Source organism: Protopterus annectens, chromosome 13.part0 (genome assembly GCF_019279795.1).
Source record: "Protopterus annectens isolate FY-2018-M chromosome 13.part0, PAN1.0, whole genome shotgun sequence".
Taxonomy (NCBI): Eukaryota; Metazoa; Chordata; order Ceratodontiformes; family Protopteridae; genus Protopterus; species Protopterus annectens.
The window spans coordinates 83789947-83808674 of record NC_056747.1 but is presented as its reverse complement, the minus strand read 5'-3'; the positions used below and the strand labels follow the sequence as shown (position 1 = coordinate 83808674).

General features: G+C 39.8%; 1 protein-coding gene across 1 annotated transcript in view; it reads right to left on the bottom strand.

Annotated features, from left to right (window-relative positions):
- Positions 1-18728, bottom strand: part of LOC122817596 (occludin-like) — a 617143-nt gene that overhangs the window by 574262 nt on the left and 24153 nt on the right. Inside the window, exon 2 of the mRNA XM_044090634.1 lies at positions 17661-18430. Coding sequence (XP_043946569.1) covers positions 17661-18389 — 729 coding nt within the window. The 5' untranslated portion in view covers positions 18390-18430. The remainder of the gene's footprint in view (positions 1-17660; positions 18431-18728) is intronic.

The window sequence follows — 18728 nt, the reverse complement described above, 5'->3', positions numbered from 1 at the left end:
TGGGGGTATCAGGGGTGAGCTGCCTTAAGGTATCTGGATGTACAGTACCATATATTTCACCTATCTTGTCATTACTTATATAAAGTGGGTTACTGCAGGCCTACTGCCTCCTGCCATACAGACTGTTCTGTTTGCCAGTGTGCCTGTGATGGTGTCAGTTATGCCTTGTTATGTAACAGTTACATCCCATTTAGGTTCATAGGTTCACAGGTAGGTACTAGGCTATCTGCCCGAAGGCATTTATAAGCCTAGCTGGAATGTGTTGGCTTTCGCCGTCCCCTTAGATTAGTTCCCTGTGCCTCTGTCCAGCAGAGCCACTGAAGTGATCCCTGGGGTAAACTTTCTGCTTCCCATCCACTCGTCAAAGTTTCTCTTGAAGAGGGTTAGCGAGGAGCTCTGCCTAATGTAGATTGGAATCTAGTTCCAAAGCATGGGAAGTCCCTGGGACAGGAATCTATCCCTCCAGCACATTCTATTTATTGTTGTGGTGAGGTTTAGATCCCTGGAGCGTGTGGCTCGAGGGGATATGGTTTTCTTTAGGTGGAGCATGTCCAGCAATTCTGGGTTGGACATGGCCTTGTATGTCAGGAAGAGATCACCTCTGAGTAGACGGTATGCAACTGAATACAGCTGGAGTTTCTTCAGTTGAGCTGCATAGGGCATCTGCTTGAGGCCAGTGATCTTTTTGGTGAGGTACTTCTGTGGTCTTTCCAGTTGTTGCAGGTGTCTTGTAAGGTACATCCCAAATGGGGCATTGTATTCGATGATGGGTCTGATGAGTGATGTGTAGAGGGGCCCAATGACCTCTTTCGATTTGGATGCAAACCCTTTTGAGATTAGGTGGGCCACATAGAAGGATTTTCTAACCACTTTGGCAATGTGATTATCAAAGGAGAGGTTACTATCTACTTGGGTCCCCAGATCCCTTATTACGTCTTCCGTACTTAGGGGGCTACCACCTATGTGGTAGTTTGTGGATACTTTGTTTTTTCCAAAGGGGATGACTATGCACTTTTTGGCATTTAGCTTGAGGCCATGGTTTTGACACCAGGTATCTGTCTCAGTAAGACCCTTTTGGAGGATGTCTGTGTCAGTCGGAGAGTCAATTATAGCCGTTAGTTTGCAGTCGTCTGCAGTCGAATGACACCAGAAGCTTAGCCAATTGTTGAAACTGATAATTTTTTCTCTGTACCGTGGTATCATTCTTGGTGAGGGCAGGATGCTACTCAGGGTCAGGGTCATACCGGCCTGGGCTACGTGATCAGAGAGCTCCTCCATGTCTCTTTTCATGTAGTCCAGGGAGGTACGGCTCAGGTCATTCACACCAACATGGACAATGACAGAGTCATATTGGTACTTATTCTGGAGTGACCTGAGTGCTTGTGTTATGTGGCGTATCCTGGCACCCGACAGGCAGCTTACAGTACCCTTCTCCTTGTTCATCCTAGTGAGTGGGACGTCAGTGGGCCTGACTACAGAGTCACCTATTACTAGTGTGTTGGGTATGTTATTTTGCCTTTAGGGCTGTGATTGCATGGCACACTGGTTTTGTGAAGTATGTGTTTCATGGTTTATGTTGGTGGGTGGAGGTTGCTTGGATGTCTGCTTTGGAGGTCTCTGTTGCTTTTGCAGATTTTTACTTAGAGCCTCCGAGTATGTTTTTGTATATTTATGTGTTTTTTGCCAGTGCTGGTTTCATAGGTCTATGTGAGACTGGGGGTGTGATGCAAGTAATTCCTTCTCCTCTTGACTGCCTGGTCCAGTCTTGGGTTGAGAGAGCTTAGCCTCCAGTTTGGCTGTAAAATTGCATCTCTTGCATGTATTAGTGTTTGGTGGAAGGAGGAGAGGGTTGTCTGTGTACATGAGGCAATTGTAACATTGCCTCAAAATGCCCAGATTCACCAGCTAGACTGGAGAGTACACCTGAAACTGCACTTTGGACATGCCTGGATAGGTACAGTGAACTGTTTTACTGATTGGCTGGTAAGGTAGAATAGAGAGCCTTCTCCTTCTCTACAGTATGGGGGGGGGGGGTTGCTGCTAAGGTTTATTAGTGCTTGCTATGAGTTTTGAGCAAGTGCTTGGATGAGACGTGAATGGTTTGAGTGCTTAAGTTGAAAGTTTGTCTAGTTCCAAGGGAAAAATTGAAGAGTACACTTTGTGGAGCCGGGAATAGTTATACCCTAGCTAACCGGCATTGCCCGACTCGCAAAACCACGCAAATGTGGATTTTATAGCAGGGGAAATGAAAGACATAAAAATTAGCCCAAAATGGCCAATAAAATACTAACTTCTGGGCTAAAACCACTCCTCCAGGGACAGATAGACTGCTCAAAGCTCCCTCTCACAAAGTGAACAGAGAAACTTCCTTCTATCCAAGTAAGGTATGGGCAAACACAGAAACTTGTAACACAGCTCTGAATTCAGCACTAACTTGAAAACTAGACTATACTAGCTTAGAAAGGCGGGAATACAAGTATTTTTTTTTTTGTTTTGTTTTTTTCAGAAAATAAAGCAGATACAATAAAAAAAAACACTTTAAATGCACAGAAATGGCTATCACACTTCAGTGTGTAGCCTACAACAGTTAAACAGATAATTTAAACATAAAAACGACTTTGTTAAAGTGCAGGCAGTAAAATAAGTACAACATGTAGCTGAAACAAGCTTTTTAAATCACAGAAAATCTAGAAAATCTAAGTTTTAGGCAGAATTAGCTAAAGGCAGCAAGAAATTGCAGAAAAATTAAACTTAATCACTCCAAAGTCTCTCTTTTGCCTCTCTGCTGCTGTAGAACTCAGCAGGGCACCAGGCAGGAGCTTGTTGAGCTGTATACTAGCACAAATACCTCGCAAATGCGGGTTTTATAGCTGGGAAATGAAAGAGATAGAAATTAGCCCAAAATGGCCAACTTTGGTCAACCGAAGTATTTACCACCTAGTGATTGTGTACAGAGTGTAGACAGAGGCTGCTGGATTACACACCTGCATCACTTACTGTTGATTGTGTGGTATCCTGTGGCCCAGTCTGTCTTCACTATTGTATGATTTGGAGGGCTTGGCCTGGACAACAACAGTTGTGAACCTTTCCAGGCTACTGTATTAGTATAACTGTTTCACAGTTGCATTACTCTGTTTATATGGATGTCAGTGTCTGAACAGCTATATGACATGGCATATAAAACTTTAACAGAACACAAATAAAGGTTTTCCATTTCTGCAAACCTGTGTGCGGTGTTTTATCCTATGACCTCTCTGTGGGTATATGTTACAGGCACCAAATGGCACTTGTATGGGTGGCTCATCCAGTGTCCATTTGTTAGGGTGTTAACTGTAGACATAGTGGCTGTTCCATATTGTCTGCGCCTACTACATAAGTATCTTACTGTACATATCTCTGTGTGTGTATGTGTAGTCACATGTATATATATATATATATATATATATATATATATATATACATACATATATATATATATATATATATATATATATATGTATCTGCATATATGTGTCTGTGTATATGTATCCTGGGGATGTTGATAGCTTCCACATTTTACATTTCCTATGGGAGCCAGACTGCGCTGCATGATATGCTACCAATACCAGCCTGACATCATACAGGTGGGATGTAGTACTGTTAACATCTTGTGCCCATGTCGTGTCAGGACCTGGTTATGGTATCTGCAACACTTGGTAGTGTATTCCAGGGCGGACGTGTCTGGCTGTGGGGGGTGGGTATACCTATTCATACAAGACGTATATTGTTTCGGGCCTCTCAACCCCATTAACGGTGCATGTGACACATATGATTTAGTTAATCTCCCATTGATATCTACACATGTATTTCCATATATACCTATATATATATATATATATATATATATATATCTGCTTACATATATATAACTATATCCGTATATACCTACATAAATATACATCCCCTTACATATATGTAACTTGCTGTGTATATGTAGACATATAGGTGTAGACATATATATGTGCTGATGAAGGCATTTGCATGAATATATGTTCATATATATATATATATATATATATATATATATATATATATATATATATATATATATATATATATATATATATATATATATATATATATTTGTTTAGATATTAATATATTTACACACACACATACATCTACATGTTGGACTACATTCTCTGTACTGTTTAATGACTGGGCTGGATGATATGTTTTTAAAATTATCAGGGTTATGTATATCCAGCCATGGCTTAGTGGTAAATCACTTTGTCTATGGTGTGCAGGGTCCTGGGTTTGAGCCTTGGAGAGGCTGTTTATTTTGTTGCTGGGCAGAACACAGGCCGTTGGATACATAGTGATTAATGCACTTTAAAGCAGTTGTACGCTGGTTTGTGCAGAAGTAAGCACTGCTAACTTCCGGTTACAGTTTCTTATACTCAGCTTCTAAATTGCTTAACCAGTGTAGGCATTGCTTACTGCCATGCAAATGGGCTTAAGGCCGCTTACTACTGCTTAAATATGTTTACTACTGCTTATTTGTGCTTACACCTGCTTACTAGTGCCTTATTCATTATGACACTGACACCTCACATGTACATTTACTGCAGTACTCCAGTTCATAAATATATGTTATTTAGTGGGTTATGCAACAAAAATAATGGTCATAATGTGCTTTGCCATGTAAAATGGAATGTACTGCAGTGGAACTCGAACCGGGAATGCCTGCTCATAAGGCGAATGCTCTGCCCACTACACTACTGCTATGCTGCTTCATTTGCATATATCTTCCTTGTTATCCTCTTCAGCCTTTTAAGCTGCTTTAACTGTAGCTAAGCGATGGGCACACCCGCGCACCTGCGGTTAGCTGAAATCAGATTTTTAAAGAAAAAAAAGGGTTTCTTCATTTTATTTCTACATTCTGTTGCTGTTATACACAAGGGGGACTGTTGATGGGGATATGCGGTCACCTGTGAGTGGTCTCGCTCATTACATACCCCCTTCTGCTGTTCTACATTGCGGGGGCGTGTTTATTCTGAGAGCTCTGCTCTCAGACACGCCCCCTGCACTCTTACACACTCTGTGTAAGTCTAGGAGCTTGGGCAGCATGCATCATTAATATGCATGGCACGCTGCCGTCCTGCTCCTAAACGGTCGCTTCCGAGCTAGTCCCACACGGAAGATTAGTAAATCCAGGAGATGGATGCTCTGAAACCTCCAATAAGAAATAACTGGAGCCAGGATCTTTGTAAATAACCTTGGGACCAATGATATACCAAAGGGTAAGAAGACAGACGAGTAGTAATGAAAGCCAGACACAGAAAATCTTTCAAAAAATTCTTGAATTCCTTGCAAATTGAAATGTGATAAGCATCTTTTAGGGCCAGTGTTACTGTGAAGCTGCAGACAGGTATGAGTGGTAACAGGGTTTAAAGGGAGAACATTTTGAAATTTGTGATCTTTACAAAGAGATCAGGAAAGGAGACATCTTGGACGGGTTTTCAAATTTCCTCTTTCTTTGGCACCAATCTGCATGACCACAAAAATGAAGCAGTATTATTCAATTAAAATGGCAGGAGATTAAAACACAATAAAGCAGTAGAATGTAATTGAAATAGAAAAATCACCTAAATACATTAAATAGCTCAAAGTTCACAAACATATAACAATAAATAATACATTGTCTCCCAGTAAAAATATATTATACCTCATGTATCAAAATGTGCCTCAGATAATTAACTAATAAATAAAAAGTAGGCTAAAATACTTAAAAACAATATAAAATTACATTTAGATACACTGTCTACAAGAGCAAAATAAAATATAAAAGGAATTCCAAATTAATACTTAAAGGAGACCTACACTTTTGCTGCCCTTAGTTTTACTATACTAGCAATAGAAACAGCTTCATTCAAGCCGGTCTTCTTACTTGCATTCAAGTGCATCTGCCAGAGCAACTCCCTGTATTCCAGAGTATGTTCCCAGGGACCACCTATAAGGTTTCTAACGACTTGCTCCAAAATACAAAAAAAAATTCTTATTTTCACACAGGTGATGCTGTTAATTATTTCTTTTTGGGCCGGATTTACAAAGGCTTGCACAGAGTCTAAGAATAGTGTAAGACGGCAGACAGCCAATATGTCTGCCAAGCGATCCAGCAATAGCCGGCAGGGGCGTGCATGAGAGTTTCTAAAGCTACTCTTGCATGGACAGTGTTATGGTATGCAAATTACCTCATTTGCTGCTGAAAGCTATCCAAATGAGGTAAATTTGCCATCCAGGAAACACTAACCTGTCAGTGTAAGAGTAGTGTTATTTGCAGAAATGCACTCCATTGGTAATGGAGTACCGTTCTGCAACTAGCTAAACGGAGTTATGACAGCTCCAAATAAAGGATGCATCTAGTTGAGGAAGCATGCCAATGGCCAAATATAAAGCCATTGGCATTTGCAAATGTTGTAAATCCTTAAAATCCATTTTTTCCCCGATCGCCGATGTTTAAGTGTAGCGCAGCACCTAAAATAAAAAAATTGAAAAATAGCCAAAAATGGACGTTTTCACTAAAAAGCTTGTTCTGCCATGCAGGTAAATGGCAGGCTGAAAACAACATGGCCACTGAGTAGTGGTTGCTAAGGGGGGGGGGGGGGGGGAGCTCAGTGTGAGAGATGTAACCAAGCATTAGTAGGCAATCCTACGCAAATGATGATAAGGATAGTGAATCCCAATTTTCCCCGGCATGTGAGCCATGTCCCTTGAGTGTAAGTGTAGGAGTAGGGGAGTAGTAGAGTAGAAGAAAGGTGACATCATGAGGGGGTATGTCTGAAAGACTGTAAGCTTATTGGAGCACAGTGGCTTGTGTTTGCCCTGAGTTGCTCAGGATTGCAAGAGGCGTGTCTACAGTTGTTCTAGCTGAAAACAAGAAACCAAAGGCGTACGCCGTGGATATATCTGAAATTTCTTGCAAACAGGCACACAGCGTGTGCGCATGTTTGTGCTTGTTTGCGCAGCACTTCCCTGGGCGGAAACAGAAAGGGAAAAGGAAGGAAAAGAAGCAGTAGGAAGTTAACCAAGGAGAACTAGCAGAGCTGCCAGATGAAATATATCAGAATCAGCCAATTTCACAGGCAGTAGACTAGCCCAGCCCAGCACTTTAAACTCTGCAAACAGCAGTCTACCCTGTTTTTTTTCCCAAGAACTCTGCAACACTGCAGTATACAAAGAGTGAAAACTTAAAAAGCTTAAGTTAGACAAAATGTTAGGGGTTGCTATTGCTATCATAAACCAACATGTGCAAGATGCTGAGGGTGGTGATGTTTGAATGCTGCTGAGCAACCTACAGTGAGGAGACGGAGAAGAGTGTACAGACCCAGGGTAACCTACCAGGGGCTACATGAGCTGGAGATAGTGGAGCGCTATAGAGTGGACAGAGACCTCCTGCAGCAAATTGTTGAGTTGTGCCGGCCATGCCTCACACACAGAACCAACAGAGGGGAACCCATCCCAGTGGATACCAAGGTATGTGTTGGCCTACGAATACTAGCTGCAGGTACCTTCCAGAGACCAACTCGTGATATGATGGGGGTTTCACAGGCATCAGCATCTAGGGTACTGCACCATTTCCTGAATGCCATGTCAGCACATGTCAGTGAGCACATATATTTCCCCAACACCCGTGAGGCGTTGGCCAGCAATATGCAACTGTTCCTTCAAATAGCAGAATACCCTGAGGTAGTGGGTGCTATAGACTGCACGCACATACGCATCAAAGCACCACCCGGTGAGCGGGGTAGGGTCTACATCAACCGCAAGGGCTTCCCCTCCATCAACTGCCAGGTTGTGTGCGATGCCCAGGGCATAATAATGAATGTGTGTGCTGGCTGCCCTGGAAGCTATCACGATTTCCACATCTGGCATCTGACGCAGCTGATTTTGCCTATGCGGACATTCCTGAAAGCCACCTAGTGGGGAATGCTGGATATGCACTGGAGCTGTGGCTGATGACACCCATTAGAAATGAACACACACCCGAACAAGAACTCCATAATGAGGCACACGCACAGACCAGAATTATAGTAGAGAGTGTGTTTGAGATGCTCAAGTCATGGTTCCGGTGCCTGGACACATCCGGTGGAGCCTTGCAGTACACATCAGCTACATGTACCCAAATTGTCATTGTATGTGCCATGCTACACAATATGATCCCCCCTTGAGAACCATAGTGGTCGCAAATGGATCAAAAACATATCCCCTGGCAAAGTTTCAGGGTTAAAAAACATCTGGGTAAATTCCAGTGGTATACTCAAGAACTCCTGGGATTTCTTAAAGAGTATAGTCAGAAATATGTATTCTGAGTCTATTATTTTGTTACCTTGTACATACAAGATTTATTTAATGTAATTCCTCATGGTTTAGACTCTGAATGGTTCCAAGAAGCTATTAACCAATATGGAAATTTAAACCATAATACTTTCCTGTTGTATACTGAATTAATGGACCTGTTTTTGGAGCAGAATTTTGTATTCTTTGAAGGTGAATTTTTTAAGCAGAGACAAGGAGTGGCAATGGGGCCATGTTGTGCCCCCACCTATGCTAATATAGTTCTGATAATATGGGAACATAAATTTGTCCTTCAGTCAGAATATGCACAATACTGGGTATATTACAAGCGTTATCTTGACGATATTTGTATTTTTTGGAGGCGGAGTGAGGCCAAACTTATGGAATTTATCCAATATTTGAATCAGACTACAGTTTTTTGAGATTTACTCACCACATCTCTTATGATGAGATGAATTTCTTGGACGTCACTATTAAGAAGGATCCTATACAACAGGAATTTACCTCAGGGATATACAGGAAGGACACTTTTTCAAACTCATACCTGTATTTTACCAGCTCACACCCCTTTAAACAAAAAAGGAGTATTGTTAAGGGTCAATTTATTCGTAGTTGCAGGATGACGTCCAGGGATGATGAGTATGAACAGGAAAGCCAGAAGGTTAAGGATATATGTTTCTGGCTAGAAAATATCCCATTGCTTTAATAGAAGAAGTTATGGCGGAAGTGAAAAATGGAAAAAGTTCCAGATTCGCCCCCATTTTATGAGCAGATGGAATGGAGAGGCAGCAAGGGCAGGCCATACCAACAACTGGCCAAGAGGATGGTAAAGGGGATGGGACAGGGCTGCTCTCGAATAAAGGAGAGACTTTTATGAGTAATTATGTGATGTTTTACAACCAGAATACTCACAAGGTTATAAACATTATTACACAACATTGGGATAGGTTTAGTAGTTATTCAGAACTAGAGACCTTGTTTAAAAATCCACTAAAATCTCCCTATAAAAAAGGTAAGAACCTCAAGGAGTTGTTGGAAGAGTAATTACAAGGGGCAGAAAGGAAGAAAAACAGGGACATACAGGTGTGGATCTTGTGCCAATGTTAATTTATTCTTAGGATTAAGTACATATTAAGGACGGGAACTATTTGGTTAAAAGTAGCAGTTTTTCTAATTGTAACAGTGAAGGGCTGGTTTACTTAGGTTTTTGTAAGGAATGTAGTGCTTTCTGTATTGGCAAAACTACACGAAAACTAAAAAGGAGAATTTATGAACATTTACATGCCATAAGAACGGAGGACGGCAACAATGCAATATACAAACATACCTTGCTATGTCCCAATAAGTGGGGCTTTTTTGTAATTGAAATGGTGCATTAGGATACTAGGGGAGGCCCATGGGGAATAGGATTGAAGTAAGAGAAGTATATTGGCAATTATTCTTGGAAGCTAATAGTTTCCCTGGGCTTAATGAACACATTTCTATTGCACCTATACTGAGAATGAGGGCTGCAAAATTGTAAATGTGTTCATATTATTTTTTCATTTTTCTGCAATGTAGTACAAATCCCTATAAGGAGAATGAGGACTGCAAAACTGTAAATATGTTTATGTGGTTTATTTGTTCATTTTTCTGTAATGTAATACAAATATTATTAATGTTTCGGCAAACAAAAGTTACTCTTAACTTATCATTTTTAAAGGAATATTTCACATTTCTATTTTTTATTTATGCATCCACATGCTATACTAGCAAAAGTATAGTTTCAATTGGTCACCTATTATATGGAGTTTGATTTTATTAACATGAAGTTTCTTATTTGATCACTTTTTAACATGCAGTGTTTGTATATTGGTTTATTTATGCACAAGCACTTTGTAATGTTTTTTAATGAATATTTTTAATGGTTTTTAAAAGCAGACATTTAGTCGTATTAATTAGATAGTTATTTAAATAAATTATTCAATTAACTCAAAGTAAATGTGGCAGGGAGGATATAAAATATGTTTCAATTAATGGTTTGTTGTTGCATCTGATGAAGTCTAGTGGATGAAAATGCTTTGGAGTTTTTGGCGTTTATGCATTAAACCTATTGTTGCTGCTACACATTTACTTTGTGGTTTATTCAGACACCTCCAACTGGTACCTTTTGTTTACTGCTTTTAATTTGGGAAGAGACAAACTTATGGCTGATAGACTGAAAATGGTCAGGTCTGAATGTCTGTTTCATTATGCCTCAGAAAGCCACTAAGAAAGTAGAAAAGAAAACCACTGAAAGATGGGTGAAGCCCATCCATGAAGAAGCAAGAAGATCTGTCTACCATGTTCTTCCAAGTTGTCACAAACTGCATTCCCCTGGAGTAATACCAATTCATAGCCAATCACTGAAGCCAATGATGGCTGACTTGTTTTTTTCGGCATTATTCTAGACAAAGGCAGAACACTACTCAATATAAAAGATTTCTCCTCCTTTAGGACACATGATGAGAGTTCCATGTCTCTCTGCATCTCTCACAAGGTTGACACCCAAGATTGTGCACCCCAATGTGAGCAACAAAGTCGAGTTTATATTCTGGACTCTTCATTGCCTGAACAGTGTTGATGATGCCCCTAATCATACCACTTCAACTCAATCAAAAGTCACTCTCTACTTAGCCAATCTGGTAAATGTGTAGTCTGTGTGCCTGACAATGGAGAACATTTCTACTATTACCTATTTTATCTGACACTCTGTCATCCTTTAGAGCACTGTCTTTTAAGTCTGGTGATTACTTGTAACAGTATGTGTTAATGTGTTGGCGTATCTTTTTAAGTAGTGGGTTTATGTAGCTGAGGTGACCTAATGTGTTTTGCAGGGTTTGGTTAGGTCATTTTTGATTACCTCAGCATATTTTGGTTTACATTTACTGACGTCATCCAGGAGAGCTGCCTCCATTTTGTGTACTTGCCTCTCTCCATCTCCTGACTTCCTAATACTAAATTCTAACTTAAGCCACTCACTTATTACTCCAGACACCACTATTCTCCAATATTTTACTCGCATTATCTCCACTTCCATTTTAAAACCACCTACCGGTACTCAGCCAGCCTTTCTACACACTTACACTCAATTGTCTCTCTCTATCTCAACTTCCTCATCCCTCTGCCATCTCTCCCTTTGTATGTTCTCAGTTTTTCTACCTTAAAAAACATTTGTCTGGTACTGAGCTTACTACTCCTAACACCTCTTTGGTGTCAAGTAACTGCTTTTGTACCAGTTATCTATGAAACATACTCTATGTTTGTGCTACATTTGTTGTGTGCATCCTCAAAGATTCACATTGTAAATACCTTGAAACTGTGCTATAGTATTGTACTATTTGTACTGCGTTATTTTGTCTGTTCATTATCAATGGATCATATTCTCAATTTGTAAGATGCTCATCCTGTTCATCTTCAGGGATGCACATTGTACACATACTGACATTTTAATGTAATACTGTGTTACTGGAATGGGTCATGTTTTTCCTTCATTTATATCTATAACCCCCAGCCTGAAAATAGTCCAGTTGGATCAGTGCTCTACCTCAATAAATAAGTAAAAATTAATACTTAAATGTACTGTGGCAGTTGCTAGCCACCTGGTGGTGTGAACATGGGCTTGTAGATGATGGTGACTACTGATATGATACCCTGATTTGTGTGCAAAAATAGGAAAATGGGGGTTATGGATTGATGGATGGAAGCTAATAGTGGATTAACTGTAAAAATAAAGCAGCTGCTATACTGCCTGAGGATGCCTAGGGAGATTAGGCTGGCAAAGGAAACAGAGTTAATAGTCTGTGGCTCCACAGTTGGGAGACAGATAGGTATTATGAGTTATTGCTGAACAGCCTAGATGCTGTGACGGTGGTAACAAAGGGCTAATCACTTAGTTTGAATTAGGTATGGCAGGAAAATACAGAAAGGCATACTGCTGTTGCAGAAGTAGGCTTTGGCTAGTGAGCGAGTAAAACAAAGACAGGAGACAGACTGAGTGAAATTAAACATAGCAACCGGAGTGAGATAATATATAACGAGAAAATGCTTGGATTTAGAGATATATCAAAGGAGGGGAGAGAAGTACAACCAAGCAATAAATGTAGCTCCTAAAGAATATCTGCTGAAAGCAAAATATTCACATAGAGTTATGCAAAAGCAGTAAAGTAGCCAATGATGAAGTACCGGCACAACTAAATCAAACTTCTAAAACCAAACAACCGATGGATGTGCAAGCTTTAAAAAAAACCAAAACCAAAACGAAAAGCTTGCTAGGAAATCCAAATAAAGGTCTGAAACCCAATTGTAACACTTTACTCAAAGCGAAGATGAAAAAAAGCAGAGTCACAAATCCAAAAGCTTAACGCCACAAAGTTACATACGTTTTTGACCCTTACTGGAGATGCTACACCTGGAGGGCTTTTAGCTGCAATAATCTATAATCAACAAGCTATAATCAACAGCTTTACTAATTGAACCGCATTAATAAAGCTATAATCAGTAAACACACCCTGCACATGAGACTGAGCACAAAATATCATTAGAACATCTAATGAATCTGCACCAGCGAAAGATTGCAGTGGAGTTCAATGAACAGAGTGAATGATAAAGCAATGACCAATTAAAAAAAAACATAAATCTGGTTTGATTACTAAGGTAACAGTCAAAAGGCTAATAAATAAGTATCTGAAATGTAATGAATTCAAGCATAACAATAAAATCACAGTAGTGCAACTAAACTATAGCCAATGAAGCAAGGAAAAGGCAGTGAAATTAACATATTCCAGAGCAGGGATATAGATACTGCCCTTCATGTTGCAGTCTAGGCTCTTGGGTTACTTACAGAAAAGGATTTACACTGCCCAGTGATACTGAACAAATGCAACAGTGCCAAACTAACAAATAGTTTACTTAGCAAACTCTTAAATGCACTCTTGCAGAATCTGGCCATCAAAATCAAGTCTATTCCCCTTTAGAAGGAATCCAGTCAAAATGAAGCACTCCATTCGTTTGGACAACCGGCATGTGGAAATTTCTATTCTCACCAGAGGATGGTATGCTGCAGTCTTGGTCCTAGGAATATACTGAAGTCCTTTTTTGATGAAATGAATCGGCCAGCACCTAGGTAAAAAGGCTTTATGGTCTTCTTTTTCTCCAGTCTTCTGTAGCATTCTCAGGATTGCTTGTTAACAGTGCTATCAGCAGCTCGACACTGAAGACCGCCAAACTTAGCAAACCTTCTCTGTTAATCAAGGTACCAATTCTTTATTGAAAGCCAAACACAGGGAAGTGTAAGTCTCTACTCTCACTAGAGGCTAGTGTACTACAGACCCGGTCCTAGGATGAAATTGAAGGCACTGTAATGCACTGAATCAGTTACAACCAAGCTGGTACGGGACTTTGTGGCCTTCTCTGTACTTTCCTGTTGTATTCGCTGGATTGTGCACTACAGCTATGTCAGCAGCTCAGTAGAGAAGAGTCTTACTTTATTAATTTGTTAACCAGGTGATCCTGAGACCCTTTTCAGCCACGAACCAGACTATAAGGGAAAGGATGACTACAACACACACAGAGACAATTTAGTGTGGCCAATCAACCAGCATATTTTGGGAGGTGGAAGGTAAATGAAGTACCTGGAGAAAACTCCTGGAAACAAGGGAAAAAGCATGTAAAACTCCATACAGACAGTGACCCAAGGGTAGGATTGTACCTTGGATCCCAGAGCTGTTAGACAGAGATCTTACCACTAAACCACCACTAAGTGTCACTTTGATCATAAGTCCAGCTGCAATCTAAATAAAAAAAACCTCATCAACACTCATCAACTGTTTTATTACTAGTTCGTTATCTACAGAAAACCATTTGCTCACCAAAAAAGGAACTTCATAAAACAGGCAAAGTAATGTTTTTTAAACAATGCTGGCCGACTCATCCATGTGAAGAAAATATTTATCACTTGTTATCATTCTCTCTTTTAGTAGCATTTTCACATCAACTGACATTTCTAGTTGTCTGAGGACACTGCAGTTTGATAATTATGTTTCTTAGAATCCTCACTGGCAGTCATCTACTCCCATATAACTGTAATACAGACAGCAAAAGCAGCTTTCAAACTATATGGAGCTTTGCATATACAGTGTCAGTAATTTGTTGAAGAACATTTGATTTTTTTCTGTACATTTTCTTACAAAGAACTCAACAGACTTATTATCCAAATACAGATGTTTAGTAACCAAATGGTGGTGGTGCACTTTGCAAGGTTTCTGCAAGTCATTTGCCACTGTGTCACCACTAATCAAGCACTCTGACTTTAGATTATATTGCGTGTCAGCCTAATTAAAATACAACCGTAAAATGCACTTGTCCTACTTCTGACTAGACTTTTATGTCTTTTGGCAGATGATCCAGTGTCCTCATCCTCAGACTTTCACTCAGTGGAGATACATCACTTGTTCTAAACAAAAACACTGTCTCACACTTTAGTACTACCACATTACTGCTTTTTTCTACAACAGTACTAGGCTTGTGGTGAAGTACCCGATTCCTTTTGAAATTTCAGTTGTTTTTTTCCTAGTCAAGGTTTGCTGCTTTCCTACCACTCACCCTTGGCACAGTTCTAGTTCTCCATATTTAACAACATACAGTTAACTCCAATAACATCTAGTAACTCTGCTGTTCAATTCAGTTTAACAGCTAAACAGTAGAAAATTATTTATTGCTATTAAACATATCATCACCCCTCTGTTAGCTACAGGTAGTGCTACTTCAAATCCTGTATAATCGGCAAAAATAACAAAAATAATTTTCTGTGATCACTTTAAATGTGCAGTTGTGGTTAAGTGATTAATTTTACAATGAATGCTGCACAACTGGAGATAACTACTGAATGCCAGAAGATGAAACTGTTTATCTGGAATTGAGATATATCTGTAGAGAATGTATACAATACCAAACCGAACAAAACACAAATCAATACTAATTCAGACACTACTAAGGATGTTACTCTCAAAAGACAGTGAAAAGAGATGCAAGTATTTTCATAGCTAAATAACAACTGCCCTTTTGTGAATGCCACAGTACAGCAGATAAATACCAGGAGCCACAATACAGCGGTACAGTACATAAGGCAACAAAATGAACACAACAAATCATCAATAATTTAGATAATACTGATGTTGTCAATGACCTGCACAGGGGTACTGTAAATAGTATTCCCGCTCACAACAACAGGTTCTCCAGTATGATTCTCTGCTTGGGTGCCTTCTGTGCAGAGTCTGCATGTCCTCCCTGTATTCTTCTGTTTTTCCTTGGGTACTCCAGTTCCTCCCATATTCCAAAGATAAGTGGAAGGTGGGCTGGCAACTTTAAATTGCACGTAGCTGTGCATGCAGTGTTTGATGCAGAAGTAAGTTGCCTAAGTTGCTGTAGGAGTCAGATGAGACCACAGCAATGGATGGACAATACTGTAAATCACTCTCTACAGACAATGAAAACAAATGACCCTGTAAAGTACCATCCTGCAGTAGCAAACCACAGTTTGTAACATGAAGTCAGGATGAAGATACTGTTCTCTGTCTTCCATTCCTGTATAGCAGCTGCTTTCTGCTGCTAAAAGATGTAACATGCAGGCAGCTAAAGTGCACATTTAGTAGTTCAACAGTGCAGTTGCACTTTATTTATGAGATACTGCAATTGCAGCTATCAGACTACATTCTGAGATGGTACTTTTTTTTTTCAAATTTTAAGAGTCATCATGACCCATAAGCTATGGGGAATAAGTATATTAGAGGGTCAGCCCAGGTTGGAAGGTTTGGAGACAAAGCCAGAGAGGCAAGATTACGTTGGTTTGGACATGTGCTGAGGAGGGATGCAGAGTATATTGGGAAAAAGATGCTAAGGATGAAGCTGTCAGGTAATAGGAAAAGAAGAAGGCCTAAGATAAGGTTTATGGATGTGGTGAGAGAGGACATGCAGGCGGCTGGTGTGACAGAGCAAGATGAAGAGGACAGGAAGAAATGGAAACAGTTGATCCACTGTGGCGACCCCTAACAGGAGCAGCCGAAATAAGAAGAAGAAGAAGATGACCCATAAGCTATTACTGTGAAAACTACTAGCGAGGTACAAAGAAGCCAAAAAATGATACAGGTAAGGGTCAATGAAGCATGATGAAGCACATATACAGTTATTAGCTGTAGCAATTTGAGTTTAAAACATTCTTGAACTGACTCAGGACTAGTAGAAAAAAAATTAACAAAAAAAAAAACAAAAAAACTTCAAAACAGAACACAAAGTTTAATGAGCATTTTCGTCTAAATACAGACTTCCTCAGGAAAAAAGAACAGTTATTTAATAACTTTTAGCATCCATCATGTAATTACACTAAACCAATGGTATTCTTTAATTTGCTACATATGAAACAGATGTGAAATTAACACCACAAGCCAACTACAGTGAATAACTCATAAAAAACAGCTGAAAGAGTAATGTGGAGAACACCAAGTTATGGGTATTCATTTTAACATACCAGAAATACTAATAGTTTCATTTTCATTTAGTGCCTTCTTTAGTGTGAGAATATGTGCCAGACTCCACTGACTCCCACTATCTTTCCCTGCTGGACAGAACAGAGGAGGCAGGGACAGCACAATTGCCTGGTAATATGCTACAATTATAAAGACACGGCAGCTCACAGTATAAATACATCCAAAGTGGTATCTTAAGACAGTCAAAAGTGAAAAAAAAATCACTCCAAGGTTTTGTGTTACCTGCCATGATGTCCAACAGCCACTGAGATGCAACAGTTTATTTCTCTCACTTTGTCAGCATTAAGAGGAGGATGCAATTGCCAGCAGATTTGGAAGACCTTGATGATTCATCAGTGTACATGCTTCAAGGGAGGTGGAAGGAATCAAACCACAGAAGACTGCAAGCATAAAGGTCTACTACATACTGGGGGAGGATACAGGTATAAAAGCAAGGCTTTAACCAAAGAGTCTCAGTGCTGATGGATGGTTCATGGATTACGCTAAACACTGCACTAAAAACAGTAACACAGTCCTGTAGTTCAATAATAAAAGCGCATTTATAACCAACTCCAGCTTTCAAACCTTTTCCATAAACAAACAATACAAAAATGATTTGCAAATGATTACCAGGTTTGCCACCTAAAAAAGTAATGGGTATGGACAACCACAGATGAGATAATATGCATAAAGACAAGACAGACAGCTGATATAAATAAATAAATGCCATAAGCACCTTCAAATAGCTGTCTAAAGAAAATATAAAGAAAAAAGTCAACTTACTTCTTGAGGTTCCACAATACAGTAGTGATAGAGATACTGGTTGACAAAGGCTCCCCCTGCCATTGGTGCATAGTACTGGCTACAAAGTGTCTGAATTTGTACCTGGTAGTATGTTCCACTGCCTTGGGCATATGGATTCACTCCCATGATATACACAATGGTGGCTATCAACTGTAAGACAGCCAGGATGGCACAAAACACAAGCATGATTAAATAAAACTTCCGTGACCGAGAGCTCTCTGACTTGGAGACACTCATCACAAAGAATGCCAATGAAAAGATAAAGCATATGGCTGCCATAGCAATCATAAATCCTTTAGCAGCTTGCGGACTAGTGTAAGTTCCATAATACCCATAACCTCCATAGCCGCCAAGATAGCTGCCCATACCAAGCGATCCATAATAGCCAGCTCCTGAGTATGCACCTCCAAGCCCAGATCCATAGCCATAATTCGAGTCCCATGCCAGGGTTGATGCCACACAAGCAAAGATACCAACACACAGTATAATAATGATGACACCAAGAATTCGGATGATGCCTGGTGGAGAAGTCCATTTATAAAAATGCTGCGGTTCATCTTTAATGTAATAAGAACCTGGCTGATGAGATTGAGGAGAATAAACCCCATAATCATACCCTTCCCCAGATGGCCTGTAACTTGTAGGTGGACTGAAGTAGCTGGGTGGGCTGTACATAGGGGCACTGTCATAACCCTTCTTTTCATACATGTTTATGCGGCCTCTCTGGCACAAACTTAGGTAGTACTGTCCTGAAAAAAATAAAAGAAAGTAAGTTCTCAAAATGTCCACTAATGCGGGGGAAAAAGAAATTCTGCATGTTTGTTTTTGGCTCAGAACATGTGAACATAATGCAAACAAATGAGTGCGCACCTGGAGTATTACAATGAAATTCATTATGTTTTCTTTCTGATATTGTTATAAATCATCATGAAAAAATCCTTTACAGTCAAAAGCAAATGAGGGAGAACTACTTATCATTCCTAAGGTCCAATTCAAATGAGATGCTGAAACAGAATACAACCATATGGGCCTACTATAGTCTAGGGC